At 45.4% G+C, this 19,812-nt stretch overlaps 1 protein-coding gene across 1 annotated transcript in view; it reads left to right on the forward strand.

Moving 5' to 3' along the window:
- The window catches only part of grin3bb (glutamate receptor, ionotropic, N-methyl-D-aspartate 3Bb), a 38,495-nt gene that overhangs the window by 13,668 nt on the left and 5,015 nt on the right, over positions 1–19,812 (forward strand). Inside the window, exons 2-6 of the mRNA XM_026996795.2 lie at positions 8,324–8,979; positions 11,003–12,095; positions 12,424–12,569; positions 13,746–13,861; positions 16,481–16,632. Coding sequence (XP_026852596.2) covers positions 8,324–8,979; positions 11,003–12,095; positions 12,424–12,569; positions 13,746–13,861; positions 16,481–16,632 — 2,163 coding nt within the window. The remainder of the gene's footprint in view (positions 1–8,323; positions 8,980–11,002; positions 12,096–12,423; positions 12,570–13,745; positions 13,862–16,480; positions 16,633–19,812) is intronic.

Raw genomic sequence — 19,812 nt, forward strand, 5'->3', positions numbered from 1 at the left:
TGGGATGTCTGAAGGGTGTTGATATCCTGTGTGTATTCTTGCTCCATTTCATCAGGATATTTTATTTTGTTTACTTCATACTTTACGTGTGTTAATATGACTTGACTGACAGCGTTGTGTGACTGTACTACACAATGACAATAGTGCCAAAGTAATATGATTTACAAATGTACACTAATATTTATTCATTCCTGCCTGTTACTTGGCAGTTGGTGGGTCCTTGAAGATGCATGTATTCATTAGTACATTATGCTCACATGCCACTTGTTTATGGACTGCAGTTGACACATACAAATCTCAATGCAGCACTATTACTTAGGCCAGTTGGACCATTTTCAATACTGTGCAGCAGTACTTTGTACTTTTGGATTCTTTTGTCTCCTTGACTAAAGAGATTCCCTTCTATGCTATTAGAGTAATGCAGGATGGAAATATCCATCACATTGGATAGACATATTATTGCACTTGCCTTCCAGGTTCGAAATTGCCGTCCCGGATCTGGCATGCTGAATTGTTATGCACGGTGTTGTGTGCTGAGAAATCTTCATTCATTGACCGCATTCAGGCAGGTCATTTGCAAAAATGGATCGTCAGTAATTGCGTGTTCCTAAATAATGCTTATATCCAGCCTTTATCTGGCTTCTCCTTCCACTCCTCTCAGTCTTCAGTATTCATAGAGTCAAACGTAAAGGATTAGTTTCAATAGATTGGAGTATCTCTTTTTTCCAGCAGATCCAGGCTGCAGTTATTCCTGTGACGTTGTTTCTGAGCTCGTAATGAATGTTCTAGTACTTGACGTGTACCATTGCAGTGCCTTCGTGAAGCCTGTACTTTTCTATGATCGAGTTTCACCTCCTGATTCTGCTGGGATGCAGGCCTGTAGCTGCATGCGTTCTCCCAACCCGAAGATCCTACAGGCCAGACGGTTGCTTAAAATCAGCGTTACCGTTATAGCGCTACAGCGCATAATGCAGTGTAAATATTACTGATTAAAGTGCGTAGCTGCATACAAATGTGCTACTGTGTTTCATCACACTTCTTCACACTCTGATGTAGCATCACTGGTCCCCCTAGTGTCAACAGCTGACAAACAGGTTATCAGTGTGAAAGATTCCTGCCCTCTGTCCGCCCCGCCATCACAGCAGACGAGGCCAGCGCCAGGGAGGCCGCAACCATCCTGGAGTGTTCCCTTAAACACAGCGGCGGTGGTCCCAGCCTTCCCCGGGGCTGGCGAGGGAAGCCTCAGGTTTGTCAGCCTTTTCCACCCTGATGAAGATCACCAGTCACTGATCCCCTCCCCCCAATGAGCAGCCGCCTCACCCCAGGCAATTAGACTGATTGCCATTGCTGGCAGAGGATGAATGGCATAATGGGGTCTGCCCTAATGTTATCTGAAACGGTGGTCTTCCCCATTAAACAAACCAGGCTGGTGAGGACTTGGCTCCATCAGTAGGTCATTAGTTTGAATTGCGCTTCTTGTCTGGAAAACAGTGGTTCTGGTTACCTAATTGTGATGTGGTGACCGGCGCAATGTTTTTACCCACTCAAGGTGACTTTATTAACCAAATATGGCCTGAGCTTTGCCGAAGTCCTATTGCAAATCTCTCCTCGTGTTGATGCTCTTGTCATGTTCATGGGTCAAAATCTTTGCTATGGGCTCTGAAGTCTGAAGTGGGCTCTCAGACTACCACCCTGCCATTCCAACCACGGGTTGTGAAAATGTGTCAAGCGAGAGAATACTTCAGAGAGTACTTCTAATCATTCTGAATACATCTGTTAAAGTCTTGTTTTTTTTCATTCATTCTGCAACCTTGGCCTAACGAACATATCCAGTGCTTAGATTTTGTTTCTAGCATTTAGCAAGCATTAGGCTGTATTTAATAACTGTAGAAGAGATCAGCCATACTCTCTGTTATGTCGAAGAGTCTGAGCAATTTCTCGTCTTTTCCCCTTTTCTTACTTATTTTATTATTTGCCTTCCTACCAGCCTTTGACATCAGCGTTGCATTAAAAATCATTCTAATTTCACAATTGCAGCCTCTGGTGAACTGTCTCCCTCTTACCTAGTGAATGGCTGCACCTCCGTAGACCTGATCAGTCTGCTCTTTTCATAGCTCTTCAATGCCTCCATTTATCCGATGTCCTCAAACACAGAACACATGAAATATATAATCTGGTGTTACACTGTAACACTCTTGGCACTTGTAATAATATGAACAGAGTTCAGCCAAGCAGGACAAAGAAAGCAATTAATTTCCTTTCTGAAGACTGCAGATAAACTGAGGTCCAGTCACAATTTTATTGTGTGTTTCCAAATAGGAGCACCTTGTGTAAAATAAAAAGGCTTGTAATTAATTATGAGAAGTGACCAAAAACATGCATTTTTACAGCAGCCGTTTAGGCCATTAGTTATACCTGTTTGATGAGCGAGTTTCTCCGAACGACACAGGTGGACGTGCTCGGACCTTTGACGAGCGGAGAACAACAGAACAATATGAACGCTGATTGATCTTTCCTCTGCTCACGCCAGCAGAACGGCGTGATGCCAACAGAGCCAGTGAGACAATCAGATGTGAGGACTTCAGTCATGGCCTGGTGTGTGGTCTGTAGCAGCGCTGATGTCCTGCACTGACCAGCTGGGGGCACTAAGGAGCAGGAGCTCGCTCCTCATCCGTGATCCCGCGGAAACAAGGCGCAGAAATTAACCACTTAACATTAGAAGTTTTGTACTGAAATATATTTTGCATTTATTACAGTATAGTTTCTGTACTTAATTTTTTAAATGTAAATTTCCGTATATGGCCTCTTTTTTGAAATCCACTGGACTATCCAAGCTCTACATGTGATTGCAGGCCATATTCTGTGGCGTCTTTAAAGTGTCCCAGGCAATGACTCACCAGCCCATGATAAATGAGAAGGGAGGAAAATTAAATTGGCAGAAGAATGCTCATCTATTGATCTGCCACTGACATACAGCAAAAAATAGAAAAAAGACACAAATCAAAAAGTGTGTCTCCTCCCAAGGGCTGGGACTAACCTAATGGTGCATGTTGATACACTGCATTTGCATTCCATAGAGAGCAACCAGCTATGTGTGCAGTGACAGGTGATAAAATTAAAGTACATGCCGCACAATGGCAAATTAAACGATGACATGCTATGCTGAATATGTATTGTGCTGTATATATTGGGTGGCCTGAACTTTTTTTTAATACAGGAAAAAAAAGAACAACAACAACAAAAAAAAAACCACACATTTTTTACATAATTGTCTCAGATAGATGAGATAATAAAGTGTTTTCTGGAACATTTGAGAAGACTCATTTTATTGCGGCTGTTTGCATTGGGTCCTAGGCCACCCTGGAGTAATGTACTGTTTTCACATTCAAAAACCATGAGCTTACAGTGCAACTCACAGTGCATTTCCGCTGGCTTTGTTTTTTTTTAACATATTCCACATGACAAATTCAGTATGTTATTTAGGGCATTTAAAATAAAAATCATTAGTGTTTTAGCATACGATAAAACAAAAGTCATCTTAATGCGTGATGTTATTGGGACTGCTGTTATGCTGGTACACATTTCACATGTAACCCTCCTGTCTTGGAAGCCATGATTTTGCATAGCTACTCCATACCATAATATGATATTAACTTTAAATCCATATCTCTAAATCATGTGATGCGATCAGACTCGGAAGGTTTTTATTCTCAAAGTACAGGGTGTACAAGGAAATCTTCCCAGTAGAGTGTCATGCATGGTGCAGAAGATCATCACACAGACACAACAACATAAACCTGTTGTGGTGAGTGCAGATCACAGCTTCACTTAATTAATTGATTGATTGCAGTTGGAGACGTCAGTGCAGGTCCACTGAAAGGGAAAGGATGCCGAGACCTTGGACTGGAGCTTGGGCGAAGCTTTTGCATTATATTAGAAGTCTGGATCCTTGCTGCTGAAAGTCCAAAGAAAGGACTGTAGGATTCACCGTGAACAGCAAGGAGACATGGAGGTGGTGGGGTGTGAAATCTCATCATGAACAACAGCAGTTCTGAGAAAGGGGAATATATTTGCTAGTGTTTTTGTTCTCAGTTCATGTTTGCTGCCTTTGAATCAGATTGAAAAAAACCGAAATGAATGTTTTGTATAAATATCTGCCATTTTCAGATTATATGAACACTTGTCAGTTTGGTGTTCCATTCCTGTCAATCTCACACTATTGTGCGTGCACACACACAGAGGACCCATGGAGACTTCAGAGACACTGATGACACACGGCGCATGTGGGAGGGCATTCAGGCCATTACTAACTACAGGAAAACATCACCTTCCTGTGATAGCGATGCATCCCTCCCAGATGCACTGAATGACTTCTATGCATGGCATGAAGCACAGAACAATGTTGCAGCGGAAAGGTCCATCCCTCCAGAAAATGACCAGGTGCTGTGCCTGACTGTGGCTGATGTGAGGCGAACTCTGCGTGGAGTTAACCCACGGAAAGCTGCTGTACCAGACAACATCCCGGGTCGTGTGCTCAGAGAATGTGCTGACCAGCTTGCAGACATCCTGACAAACATCTTCAATATCTCTCTAAGCTGCACCATTGCCCAACATGCTTCAAGACTACCGCCTAAGAAGCCCACGGGGTTGTGTCTCAATGACTACCATCCCGTCGCACTCACATGCATCATCATGAAGTGCTTCGAGAGACTCGTCATGAGGCACATTTAAACCCAGCTTCCCGCTTCTCTGGACCCCCTGCAGATCGCGTACCACTCCAACCGCTCTACAGATGCCATCTTCACCACACTCCATCTGGCACTCACACATCTGGACAAATAGGGCACCTACACGAGAATGCTGTTCATATACTTCAGTTCAGCATTCAACACCATCGTTCCTCAGCATCTGATTGGAAAGTTGAGCTTACTGGGCTTGACCACCTCCCTCTGCAACCGGATCCTGGATTTCTTGACTGGTAGACCTCAGTCAGTCTGAATCGGGAGCAGCACTTCCAACACCACCACACTGAGTACTGGTGCTCCCAAGGGCAGCGTACTCAGCCCTCTGCTGTTCACACTGCTGACTCATGACTGTGCAGCAATGCACAGCTCCAACCACATCATCAAGTTCGCTGATGACACGACCGTGGTGGGTCTCATCAACAAGGATGACGAGTCAGCAAACAGAGGAGAGGTGCGAGAACTGGTGAGCTGGTGCAAGGCCAACAACCTTCATCTGAATGTTGACAAAACAAAAGAGATGGTTGTTGACCTCAGGGGAGCAAGGCGAGATCACTCCCCGCTTGCCATCAACGGCTCTTCAGTGGAGATTGTCAAGAACACCAAGTTCCTTGGTGTTCACTTAGCAGAGAACCTCACCTGGACCCTGAACACCAGTTCCATTACCAAGAGAGCCCAGCAACACTACCTTCTATAGAGGTACTTTAGAGAGCATCCTGAGCAGCTGCATCACTACCTGGTTTGGGAACTGCACCGTCTTTGACTGAAAGACCCTTCAGAGAATAGTGAGAACAGCTGAGAAGATCATTGGGGCCTCTCTTCCCTCCATCACGGACATCTACACAACAAGTTGCATCCATAAAGCCACCAGCATTGTGGAAGATCCCACACAACCCCCCCAAACACAAACTGTTCACCCTTTTGCCATCTGGAAAAAGGTATCACAGCATCCGGTCCCTCACCTATAAACTGTGCAACACCTTCTTCCCAGAAGTCATTAGACTCCTGAACTCTGGTTAATTCCAATTCCAATTCCAAAAATGGACACTTCTATAGTCACACACATACACACATGCTTATACACAGTCATGCACGTGCACACACATACACACACATACATATCCACACACACCCACACACACACGCACACACAGTTTTTGTATCGGACTAGTTGCTGAAGTTCTTTTGCACTCTTGCGCATTATTCCTACTTGCTGCTAGAGTACTGTATTAAATCAGCACTGTACTCTGAACTGTTCTGGCTGCTACCGGTGACTGCTGTGTTCAGTATAGGATGTCACTGACTGCTATGCACAACCAATTTTACATATTTCCAGTACTGCGTACTGGTAAAAATAAATGCACTGCCTGTTCTTTGTGTATTGGTCCTGTCCTGTATTTTATTGTATGACATATTGCACTGTATTGTATTGTTTGCATTCGTGTAGAGTGTTGTCTCTTGCAATTGTTTTGTTTTATGTTGCACCATGGTCTGGGAGGAACATTGTTTCGTTTTTGCTGTGTACTTTGCTGTGTACTGAAATGACAATAAAAGCCTTCTGAACTTTTGAACTTTGAACTTGAACTAACTGTATTTCACTGGAGCCCCGTGGCTTGTGTCTTATTATGCACTCTTACATGGCCCTGACCTGGTCCCCCTGCACTGAGGAGGGAAAATGGAGGGTAAATGAATCCAAGTTTTTTTTAAATAAGGAATTTTGAGCATATTTGTAATATTTACAAAGATATTACACAATAAATTCCCGATGAACAAAACATCATATTTCAAAGAATTCCACAGCTGGGCATAATCAGACACTGCAGGACTTTCTTGAAGCAGAATGCACTCAGTGTGACAGGTTGTAAAGGACTGTCGGTGCAGTAAGGTTGTCCTCTGCATCAAAACTGTGGATAAGTGGTGCCTGGTGCTCCTGCCGCATGTCTGCTCCTTCTAATTGATATGACAGGCTGCTGACTTCAGAGTGACATTCATTTTTGATCGCCTCTCTCCCAGTGATCCTTGAACTACTGATTCTACTTATACTACAAATTATCAAAGAGCATGAGCTTAACATCCATAAGAGGTTGAAATATTAAGTATGAGGTTTCATCATTCAGGCAGACATCGGTCTACAGCCTTTGGTGCATTTGTCTCATTACTGAGACATGACACGTACATCGATCATAATGCCAAATTAATCATTCCATAAGCTGTGCGCTCGCAGTGGTAATGATGCTTGACAGTTTATGGAGTGTTAGCAATATCTGTCTTAGCAATCACAGTCAATTTTTGGTAAAAAAAAAAATTGATGGAAAATCAATAATTTGTATTAAAAATACTTTTAGTCCATTTCCCAGTACAGCTGTGCATCAGTGCAAGTTCTGTATGCAGAGGGAGTTTTTAACTTCCATTCATGCTAACAAACTTTGTACAGCAACTGTATGTGTTTGATAATGGTAACGGTAATGAGACTTGAACCTCAAGTGGGTCTGTATGACAGCTGCAGAAAAATAAAGTTAAAGAATTTGGGCAGCAGCAGTTTCAGAAGAATGTCATCACAGTGTGTTGTTCGTGCCACTCACCACGAGGGTGTTCAGTGCATGACCTGGAGCAGATGGCTGGTGCTGAGTTTAGAGTTCAATCACCATGTAACCATGTGACTGGCAAAAGGCATACGTGGGTGATATCAAGCTCTGTGTGTGTATGCATGCTCTGTTCATGTTCGGCACACGGTCCCTGTATAGAACATCTGCCTACAGTGTCTGATTGAATAGCTCTTCTAAGCTGCTCCCCCAGGTATTGACCAGGCCTTGATATGAGATCTGGACATGAATATCAAATTTGTATAAATCCGATTGGAAGGTTTTTTACCATCCAAGTGTTGAGAGATATCAAAGACTCTGTGCCCTCCTTTATCGAGATGTTCTTATCCCAACAGCTCTGGTTAAACAGCTTAAGTCAGGTGGGCTTATGCCCTGCTGGGAAAATCTAGCAAGACAGGCCATGAATAGCAATCCCCCATACAATCACTGTAGCCTGCTTCTGGTGGCCTACCAAATGCACCTGTCCGACAGGTGATTGAATCAACTAGGCCCTTTTGTATCAGTAGTAATAGTGTGCCCCACGGAAACAGAACATTTACCACACCTTTGTAACTACAGTATGTCTGACCATCGGAAGGAAGTTACGGGTTATTCATGTAACTGTTTTGATGAATTTATTTATTTAGTAAAAGTAATATTAATACGGTGTGATAAAAGTTGTGGGTAGGACTGAATTGCACTGTAATTTGTTGCTAAGTAAAGCAGCTGATATACATTTAGATTTTTAATTGAACATTGAAGAAAATTATTAATCAAATGAAATTAATTGAACTTCACCATACACTGTAGTATACTTCATACAGAGCTTTTATTTCCTGTACTGCTGTATTATTTTTCCATGCTGACACCACTTGAGAGAACTTTACCATGCAGAAAAAAGTGCATTGCTGAGAGGAGTACAGTGCCTAGTTCTCCACTGACTGAAGACAGTGGCAGCTTAAGTCATGTGGCTTACTCTGGCTTTTGTCTCTACCACAGAACCGTTTCCACCTGCAGATGGTGACGCGGGTGCCTCCATCAGGGCTGGCCGAGCTGCTGCTGGCCGTGCTTCAGCGGAGCGGCTGGGAGGAGGGCATGGCTGTGCTCTGCCAGGGTTGGGAGGAAGCTGGCCTCCTCCAGCTCCTGGAGCCTCACGGTGGCGAAACAGGGGGCGTGGTTGAGGGTGTGGCCAAAGGCGGGGACCCTCGCTGGCACCTTCGTGCCGCCTTGGACCTTTCTGGCAGTACGCCAGGCGCGGCAGACGTGTCGGCTTTCCTGGCCGAGCGCTTCGGCCAAGAGCAGGCGCCGCCTGCCTCTATGCTGCTGTTCGGGGCGGATCCGCAGTGTGCTTCTGCTGTGCTGCATGGGGCCCACCAGCTGGGCCTCACTCTGCCCTCTGTACACTGGATCATGGGATACCCATTGAGCCCGGACGCCCTGCACTCGATCGGCCTGCCACTGGGCTTGCTGGCCTATGGTGAGGTTGACCACAAGCCCCTGGACTTCTACATCCGCGACGCGCTACAGCTGGTTGGCCGGGCTGTCACCGCTGCCACGGCTGTGCGACCAGACCTGGCCCTCATCCAGAACATGGTCAACTGCTTCGACAAGCCCAACAAACATGAACTGCCGTCATCTGGGCAGTACATTGCCAGGCGAGTGTCTTTACCCTTCAGTGCATGATCGTCTGAAATAAGTTTATGTGTAGCCAAGCTGCTCATTCACCAAATAAATTGCCTGCAGGCACTAGTTCACACCTAAAACACCCGCGAGGCATTCAGCTGTGAAGTTGGGCTGAAAGTTATATAGAAATTGGCCCATTATTTGACTTTGCCGAATGCACTGTTAGATTGATGGACATTCTTCCACAAAAATGATGCATTGATCTCTTGTTTTTACAGAGTTCATCGTTCTGATGCATGCCTCATTTAACCCCCCAAAACACTCCTGCAAGGAAAAATAGCACTTGAGAAAAAAAGGTAGAATCTCTAGTAGCCTATTAGGAAATCAGTCTACATTTCCAGTGGGTTGCCTGTTGTTTTAGGAAAGGAGCAAAACCTCTGGCATTTAGCCATGCTGGCAAATGGGATTTGCTAAACAAACTGTGATTAACTGTCTGGCTCATGGGGTATTGAAAATAAATGGCCTAATGAGAACTGAACTATATGGATGGACCTCCCTTGAATTTTTACATCTCACTGCCCTTTTAATAGGCCAGTGAGATTATATAGTATTATAATATATATTGGAGGATATATACATGTAAGATCAGAAAAGGTCTATGTATGTAAGGTCAAGAGCGGGGCTACATTTTTATGCTTGCTGAAAAGTTTGGTGGCTCTCAGGCTCCCAGCTGGAATTCGTGTTGTGGAGCTTTAAGCTGTATTCATGAGTTTTCTCCGGCTGCCTTCCCATGAGGAGTGGATCACTCTTATCGAAAGCGCCCACAGCAACCCGTCCTGGCAGGCCTGGATCCTGCGCAGATCAGCGCGCTGCAGCTTTCCACTATTCCTGTCTGTCTCGCCCCGCGAGCACAACTGTGACCGTTCGGCAGCGCAGCACAGCGGAAGTGAGCGGAGGGCGCTGTCCGGCCCCGGACTGAACCGCAGCGTGCTGAGCGACTGGGGTGGGGGGCAGGTGGATCAATAGCCCGCGGGAGTGTTTGGGCCACCTTAATCGTCAATAAACCGAATCGCTTTCTGATCCGATCGCCTATGGACGAGATTACAGTACAGGCAGCTTCACCAGGAGACAGCAGGCCAATCGCGACATTTAGCGCGACCTGTTGTCCTTTCATTTGGCATTGTTATTTCGCCAAATCGATTTTGAAGGGTGCAAAATAACTCAGAAATTTTTGCAGTGGTACACAAAGTAGTGACTTTAAATTTCTGTTAACGCTGTGAAATAGCCAAGGAGTAATTAGCATGTAATCATTTAGTCCTATTAGGACTCTCTGCCCTGGCTGTGGATGCGAGTGGGTCGGATTTCAGCTATTTCTACCTGCCATCCTAACAAGAAGGAGCCATTATAAATGCACTGTCGCTCAGCGCAATGATCTCGGTGAGAGCCACCCACATGGGGCGCAGTCAGGTGTCTCTGTCAGCTAAAATAATCACATAAAGGTTTCAGGCCAAATTGCATTTTCCAATTATTTTTTTCCCCTGTAACTTTTTATGAAGCTGTTCATCAGCCCTGGATAGGAGCCATGTCTTTGATGGCTGTAGTTCATTTCCAAGCCCATGTTGGAGCGTGGCCGGAGCATCGCCTTCCCTCAAGTGACCGGAGCTGTGAAGCCTAGCCTCAGCTCGGACAGACGAGCCGCTGTAAATTCACTAAAGGGAGAGGGAGTTTCTCAGCCGAATATGCTGCCCGTTGAAAGCAACTCCTGAGGTTTGGAGTGAGAAGGGAGCCAGGATGTGTCAGTCATCCCGATAGGTAACCCCTTTCCAGGGCGTCCCCTGTCTGGAGCCTTGGGATTTATCGCAAATGCTGGCACGGATAAGACATGCTTAACCGCAGGCCAATCCCATCACTGACACCAGTTGGTTGCTTTGCAAGAGAAGTGCAGGAGAATTATGAACACGCCTGACCCCTGGTGCTTTGTCTTCCTCCTAGTGGAAGTTTATTTTTGTCACTGTTCTGTGCTGAGCAGCTTGATGTCTGTTCTCTCCTCCACAGGTTCCTCTCTAACACGTCATTCACAGGGCTGACAGGCCAGGTCAGCGTGCGGCGCAACGCCTCGCGCGTGCTCACCACGCAGCGTGTGCACGTGTGGAGCCTGCGCCGTGACGCCCTGGGCCAGCCCGCCTGGGTGACAGTGGGCAGCTGGGAGGGCGGGCGGCTGGATGTAGAGGAGCAGGGCGTGTGGCAGGGCTCACCCCCCCGTCATCGCGGCGACGGGAGGCAGGGTGGCGAAGGCGGCCGTTGGCGCTCCGGCCTCCCCGTGGCGGGGAGCCGCGTGCGTGTGGTCACGCTGGTCGAGCACCCGTTTGTGTTCACGCGGGACGTGGATGAGGATGGCAGCTGCCCGGCTGGCCAGTACTGCCTGGACGCCGGCACCAACAGCTCGGAGACGCTGGACCGTCTCTTCACCAGACGAGCACAGGCGAATGGCACGATCTTGCCGGCTGACCACGGCAGGTGCTGCTACGGCTACTGCATCGACCTGCTGGAGAAACTGGCGGAGGACATGGATTTCGAGTTCGACCTGTATATCGTGGGCGACGGCAAGTACGGCGCATGGAAAGGGGGGCGCTGGACGGGCCTGGTGGGCGACCTGCTGAGCGGCGTTGCCGACATGGCCGTCACCAGCTTCAGCATCAACTCGGCACGCAGCAAGGTGATAGACTTCACTAGCCCGTTCTTCTCCACCAGCCTGGGCATCCTGGTGCGGAGCAAGGACACAGCGGCGCCTATCGGCGCCTTCATGTGGCCCCTGCACTGGTCCATGTGGGTGGGCGTCTTCGTGGCGCTGCACACCACCGCACTCTTCCTCACGCTCTACGAGTGGAAGAGCCCCTTCGGCATGACGCCGCACGGGCGGAACCGGATGAAGGTCTTCTCCTACTCGTCCGCCCTCAACCTGTGCTACGCCATCCTCTTCGGCCGCACCGTCTCCAGCAAGACGCCCAAGTGCTGGACGGGACGCTTCCTCATGAACCTCTGGGCCATCTTCTGCCTGTTGGTGTTGTCCAGCTACACGGCCAACCTTGCTGCGGTTATGGTCGGAGAGAAGACCTTCGAAGAGCTTTCGGGCATTCACGATGCCAAAGTGAGTTCTTTATTTGACATTTAATTCCTAATAACATCAGCTGTGCTGCATGGCTTGCTGGACAACTGATAGTAAATAGGTTAACACTTTATTTGATGGTCCCTACTTAAGGACATCTAAAATACCCATCACATAAATAGCTTTTTTACGAATGCAGGCATGGCACTTCCTAGGGTTGCCTGCAATGCCTGCCAGTCATGTTATGTGTGTCTTAGGAATTTTTAAAGCCGTTACACAGATGAAGCATTAGTGTACATCGAGTATCAGGTAGCCCATGTGGTGCAGGACAGAGACGGGTTGTTCCCCACCTGTCTGCCTGTGTCCCCAGCTCCATCACCCGTCTCAGGGCTTCCGCTTTGGCACGGTGCGAGAGAGCAGTGCAGAGGACTACATGAAGAAAAGCTTCCCTGAAATGCACGAGTACATGAGGAGGTTCAACGAGCCAACCACCCCAGACGGCGTCGCAACACTCAAGTAAGAGGTCGTGGCTCTAGCAGACCAGCCATTCCTATCTTGGCTTTTCTGTGTCTCTGTTGAAACTTTCCATAAAGGATTTTTTTCCCAGATGCGTAGTATAGTCTTTTATGGGTCGTACTGTATTGTTTGGTACCCTCTTGGTATTTCTAATTCTATGAGTAGAGAAGGTCTTGGAATCCCTGGTGATACACAGCTTTGTCTGCTTGGAGAGATGTTTGCTTCAGGGGTGATGTCTGTCATATTGATACAGAAATTGGGGTGTGCGTGTGAGAAACAGAGAGAGATGGAGAGACATTCAGAGAGTATTTCTACATGTCCATGTCTGTGTCCATGCATAGGTGTGCTTTTTCGTCTAGGCTTATATTAAAAATAGATAGCTAGGAAAGTCTTGTTTGCAACCAGATTTCTTCCTATTCATACTGTCAACATAAGGGTTTCCTTGCAACGTCTTGAAACCAAGTGATATAGCATGTATGAGACACAGGAAAAGATGAAGGTGCAGCATATCTCTCTGTTTACAGTGGGACATACATCTTTGTTTTTAAAAAATAAATGCATTGATTGATTCTGATGTATTGATTTTGGGATTACAGCACGAAATTTAAGAAGTTTTATTTCAGTTTAAGTAAAAATCTTGTACTTGTGATTAAAATTGAAGCAAAAAATAAAAACTGTCTGGCTTCTTGAAGAATTCCCAGCTGGATGCCAAATTGGTATTAATCTATGTATTCTTTCCATGTCTGGTGGTTTCAGCTGACCCAACCAAATAGGTTGTTATGCAAAATATTGTACCATGTAAAATTCTCTGTTGCCTTCAATTATGATATTTTGTGGGAAATGCCTTTGGTCAGTCCTTTTTGCATAACTGTCATATAAAGTGTTGGATCCAAAACTTCACAAACATACGCTGTTTACTTGGTGCAAAACTAATACTTTGCTATTCTCTTTATCTCAGCAAGTGGTCAGAAACAAGATGGCTGTCCTCGTTTGCTCCCCTTCTCCTCAGACGTCGTTGTGTTATTTGTACATCTCGTTTAGTCTGACACTTGATCCGAGTCTGGACAAATGAGGGCGACTCCATGTCCTACACGCGGGGAGTCACAGGCCGAGCAGCGAAAATCGCATGGGCGCCTGCATGCAGTTCTATAACCCTTCTCTCTTTGTGTTGTGAAGGACAGATCCCCCTCAACTTGACGCTTTCATCATGGACAAGGCGCTGCTGGACTATGAGGTGTCCATCGACGCGGACTGCAAGCTGCTGACAGTCGGCAAACCCTTCGCTATTGAAGGTCGGGTGAACTTTCGTCTCGGAGCATTCCTCACAGTGCACAAGCTCCCTCTCACAGTGCCGCAATGTAATATTCAGCATAGCTGCACAGAGGGCTGCCTTTCAATATATCATTCTGTGTTCTATTATACAACAAATGCTCCAAAGAGAAAAAATGTTTGTTACAAAAGGAAAAATAGCAGTACAGAGCATAAAATAACCACTATTTATTCCATCCATGTGGTTTTAAAATGAGAGAAAACATACATATTAAGGTGTACAGTATGCCCAGGAGTGGCAACTCTGTCAAGTTCTTATCTTTATTTCCACTGGTGGTTAATGCGTTGGAGGTCTCAACATCACAGCCGCTTCTCCCCAAACCACACACTCAAGGGCACTCTATCGGGGAGAACACTTCAACAAGTGTTGACGTGCTACCCCTTTCATTTCCTCTGAAAGTGAGTTGAAAGACAAAAAAATGCCTTTCATACGCCTCAGCATATGCAGAAATGTACAGTGGACAGGGGCTTACAGTTCGCTGGCACTTTTGTCTCCATGGAGCAGAAGTGCTTGAAGTGCTGTTTGTACAGAATTGAAATGCGCTGTAAGCAGTAACAACAATGATAACAATAAGAAGAACAAATAGAAGAAGGCTTCCAAAGCTTTTCCAAAGATGCCCTTTACAATATTAAAGCACCATTGTGGACCAATTGTTACTAGAAGCCCATATACGTGATTGTTAGTTCAAAGATTTTGCACATATTTCAGCTTGGTGAGGGCATAGTAATATTTAAGGAATTCCTGAACTAAGTCAAGGCATGATGGATGACCTCAAAGCACTTGCTCAGTTTCCATAAGCGTTTGAAGGCATCTCTGCAGTAGTGGTTACTCGGAACAGGGTCAACTGTGGACCCGAGACAGGTTCTGCCTCCTCTCGCGCTCCAAAGTCTACTTAGAGGTTGAGCTGTACGTCCCTATTTTTAGAAGGAGAAGACAGAGTGTGTGCAGGCAAAGGAGGTGCTTCCCTGCATATTTTCACATTTTAAACTCCTTAGCATATTTCACAGCTCACCAGCTTTGTAGTGTTTTTTTTTTTTTTTTTTTTTTTTTTTTTTTTAAAAAAAAGCTCTGGCAGAGATTCTTTTCTGAGACTTGCTCGTTCACTTCTGGAGGCACGAACAGGCTGTGCAGCAGAGCCCGGGTTGCTTCCTCACTCACACAACAGCACTCGCCTAAAGGCTCGGAGCGCAGTTCCACCGCGTTGCTTTGGGGGAGAGGAGACAAACCGAAGCAGCACCAGGCTTGGGTGGAAAAATGGTTTTTCCACCGTACGGCCAGCCACTTTGAGCTTTCTCGATTTTATGGGCCTGATGGGCTTCTTGGAGACAAACAGAGGGCTGTCTGGGGTTTGGCTCAGTCAGACCACTCCCTGTTCCTCCTTCTCTCATCCCTTTGTTAATTATGCACCTTACCTGAAGGATCCTCTCTCGTTAACCGTGTCTGGATTTTCAGCCTCCAGTGCTGACTCACTCTCTGCCACATTGTTTATTCAACCCAGAGAGCTGCGTTATTACTGCCATCCTACCTCTGGGCATGTGTTCATACTATAATTCAGCTGCATGTCCACTTCAAGCCTTAAACATTAGACATGGGCACACAAAAACGAATACATTTACCAAAAAGTAACAAACACTTGGGTGAGGTAGTGGTTTTAAAAGTCCGGTGGTACATAATTAATTGCCTTTGTGGCAGTAATCTCTACCGCATTTGAGCCAATTCTGTTCATTTTGTCAGGTTGGCCTGGTTTTGTTGAGGGGGACAACTGCCCTGAGTGTGTGTGTGTGTGTGTGTGTGTGTGTGTGTGTTGATGTCTGATAAGAAAAGATGTTAGAGTGTGCAGGGCATCTGTCAGGCAACATGACTGACAGCTGCACACCAGGGAGGCTGAGGGCATCAACTTGCTGACTGAATAAGATTCATACCTGTGTTCCATCCGGGATGCTGGTGTCTCAGTAATAAGAGCTCTTAAGCCCTGCACAAAACATAACTCATCCCTCACTCTGAGCAGCCAAGGCTGGTGGGGGGTAGTCTTTGACGAACACTTCATGTCATTATTGTAATGGATGCGGCCAGATATCGCCTTGCTTTTTCTTCGCCCTGTTTCCCTGGATACTCCGCCTCTCAGATATTTGGCTCCCCCCCTCCCCCCTCCTGCTCTTTGTTTTTAGGCTGGAGGTTCGAGCTGTCCTCTGTCCAGCAGATCTCATTTGCGTTTTTTCATTAGTGGCATCTAAGCAAAACGGTAAACAGATGACTGAGATTTTCTAACAGACACACAAGCTTTATAACACAAACCTGTGAGCTTAATTACACAAACACTTGAGCTTTGCCCCAGATTGGACCGCGTGCGCATCACAGACTCTGCATATCAGCGTAGTCTCCCTTGTATTGATTGGGCCAAACTTTCTAAAAAGGTGCCAAGGAAAATCCCCAGTGGACATGCTAGTGGTTCTCTATCCCTCTGCCCCCCAACGTCATGTCATTGACTCACCTTTACTGCCCACACCCAGGCTAGAATATAAAGTGTTGAGCTCCCTGCTCGCCGGCACACTGCCTGATTTGACTGCTGATCTGTTGACAGGTTACGGCATCGGCCTGCCCCAGAACTCCCCGCTCAGCTCCAACATATCGGAGTTCATCAGCCGTTACAAATCAGACGGCTACATGGACATGCTGCACGACAAGTGGTACAAGGTGGTGCCCTGCGGGAAGAGGGTCTTTGCGGTGACAGAGGTGAGGATGTCCGGCTCCGACGCGTAGCCAAATGCTGCTGTGACCTGTTCCGTATTGTTAACACCAGCCTCTGAATGAGCGGTGGCAGTAGCTCAACGGACGAGGGCTCTGAACTCTTTTCAGAGTTTTCGCTCTGCTCCAGTATTATAGCCTCGATTCAGCTGCCATTGACTACTTGAGACGGTAATGCCATGTGACACGTATTGACATCCTATTGTTGTGAACTCATTTATTATCTTAAATCCTGTAACATATTCATGGATGACTAACAGGTTAACTTGTAAACATGGCCCTCTTCTGAACAGATTTAAACTATAGACCCTCTGTCATGAACCGCTAGACTATGTTATTGCAACATTAATTGATGTTTAATTGCCTTTTTTTCAAAGAAAAACTGGTAATATAGTAGAAAGCATAATGCAGTTCTACCTTTTGAACTTAAACAAAAAGTTAGAAACAGCCTTCAATAATAGCAGGATTTCCTTTTTAAACATAAAGCCAATAGAGTATGTTTCCTTTCCCACCTTTTCCAGTGCAACTTTCATACCTGTGCATCATGTGCCTTATCCTTTAGTGGCCAGGGAGAGTCATTTCTTTCGACATATTGATTTTCCTCAGCCATTTCTCTTGTATCATTATCTCCCAGGCTGTCAGAGGTATGCTTTGGATCAGGTTAAAAAAAACCTTCAGAAGATTCTTGAGTAAAAAACACTTTGAGAACTCACTGATTCTTTGACATGTTCATAACAGAATGACACCAAGAGATTTTGAACATTTGTACCACAAAAACAACGGGAGGAATACTGGGGTTTTGAAGGCTTCGTTCTCTCCAAAAACACGTTTCACAGTATGCTTTAGTGTGAGCTTCTACTAATACTGGGGAAATTGACCATGGCCTTAGAGAAAAAGATTATTTCTCATTTCAGTTTTAATCTTCCTGCTTGATGTAGTGTCAGAGTTGGAATGAGAGAGATGGGTTGTAGTGTGCGAGCAGCTTGTTCAAACTGTAATAGACATGCACTGCTTTGAATCAAACTGATGAGATCATGCATCAGCTATGAGCTTAAATGGATCAATTACTGTATTTGCCAGCAAAACGTTATCTGAGCATCTTGGGAGCCATGTTAACAAAGCGTGACAGAGAAGGTAAGGAAAGGTACACAATGCCTCTGATTTCACACAGGTAGTTCAAACAGGCATGGATAAACTCATTACAGAATTCAACAAAACTCATCAAACATGGCAAAATAAGCAGACAAAACATTTTAAATAAAAGTACATGAAAAATTGGATGTAGAAGTGCAGTGCATTATCTGGGAATGTAAAAATGGCTGAATTTGGGGCACATCTGTTTCCCAGATGAATTCATCCCCACCATGTTTGGGTGTAATTTTGAGCACAGCTAGCTGGCCAGTGCCTGGTGACATAAGTGGACTGCTGGGGTCATTTTCCTTCAAGCACGTCGGACACATGTTTTGGTTCAAAGCCATTTAGCATTTCATACACAAGTAGACGCGCCGTTGCGGAGCTGAATGGAAGGATCTGAGTTGGGCTTATTTGCTCAGATCTCTGCACTTGCAGCCAAGCAGTGGCACCGTTCTGAATGACTCACAGCTGTTTAATGGGCTTTTGGGAAGTTCTTGCCTGATGGTTGGACAATGCAGTTTTAGATACTTGCTTAGACAGTTAAGCGACGATGTGAGTCTGTTTGAACACCAATACTATGAAATTGGATTTCAAATTTGGAGTTGATGTAAGCACTGACCTGTAAGTTTTTCCTCTTTGGTCCAAATATTATCTGTGTTTTTTCTGCATTTACACAAAATTTTTGCACATTCAATTGTCTGTGCTCTACACAATGACAGAGCAATCCTACGGGGCCGTAGCCGCTGGGCAAAAGAACAAAGCAGATCTGGGTGTCGTCTGCATTAGTCTGATAAGCAGTTTTGTTATCTTGCTAGATTTGGCTTAATGGTTGTATATAGAGGTGGAATAGGCGAGGTGCAAAAATTCAGCCTAGGGCAACCGCACAAATTTTTGTTGGTTCACTTGGATTGATGGTTGCCAACGGTGATGAAAACGTCCCTGCTTTCTAAATGTGACCTGACACAAGTGAGGACCATTCTAGAGTGTCCTGCCTGATTTTATAATGTCTAAATATGTTTCATGACTGAGCGTGTTTCTCAAAAATACACAAAGAGGAGGAAAGTGTGCAAACAAGATTTTAACTTTGAAGTGTACACTTACCTGAATCTGGTAGATCAGGCCATTCTGCTTAAAGGGCTGTTGAAGTGGGCAGAGGTCAGTGGAGCACACTGAAGATACTTGCATGGTGAATGAGGCATTAGCTAAACAAGCTTATAAGCTAGCTGTAAAAAACTGTACTTAACTGCTAAGATGGAAATGCCTGCAGTGAGACATCTCTGTACATTATAACCTGTATTTAGAATGTTGCATATGTAAACAACATTGTAAATGTTGGGGGGAGTCTTCTTAACCTCTATTGTACATTTGTAAATATATATTCTTTGCACAAACATTATGTAAAAACCTTTGATTTTGCATGGGAACTCAGCTGGAAGCCTCAGTGAAGTAGTGGACCCCGAACCTCTCTCACTGCTTAAGACCACACCACTTCACCAAAGAGATCAGGATTTTTTCTAACTGGCTTTTCGGAATACTGCAGTACCGACCAATCCTGATCAGGCGGTGCTGAGTGATATGTGAAAGGCTTTCTCTTGAGTAGAGCGGACTTCTTAGGAACCCTTGAGAGGGAAGGAAGTTGGTGATCTTCTTCAGACTTCCTGCTGTTACTGTCCTCACCTGATGCCCTTTTAGGTCAAAAGAACCCAAGACAACACAGCAAGCAGGAGATTTCCACCACTCTTCTTACATTCTTTATGTGCAAGTTGTGAGTCATTTCCAGCAGGTACAAATGTGACACTATTTTAACAGTCTGTGTCTTTGAGATATATTTAACATTTTCAAAATATATTTTCAACATTTTCTAAAACCAATCTTCTACAATAGCCTTTGATGTTTAAGAACATATTTCGCTCTTGAATTCTGTACAGAATTACCTGTTGGAGGCTATTTTGTGCTATAGTTAGGATGTCATCTGTAATTTAGTACTGAAATGACATGCTATATGGTCTGGAGATTATTTGGTCCATTTTAAGA

This window comes from Electrophorus electricus, chromosome 26, assembly GCF_013358815.1.
Source record: "Electrophorus electricus isolate fEleEle1 chromosome 26, fEleEle1.pri, whole genome shotgun sequence".
Classification (NCBI taxonomy): Eukaryota; Metazoa; Chordata; class Actinopteri; order Gymnotiformes; family Gymnotidae; genus Electrophorus; species Electrophorus electricus.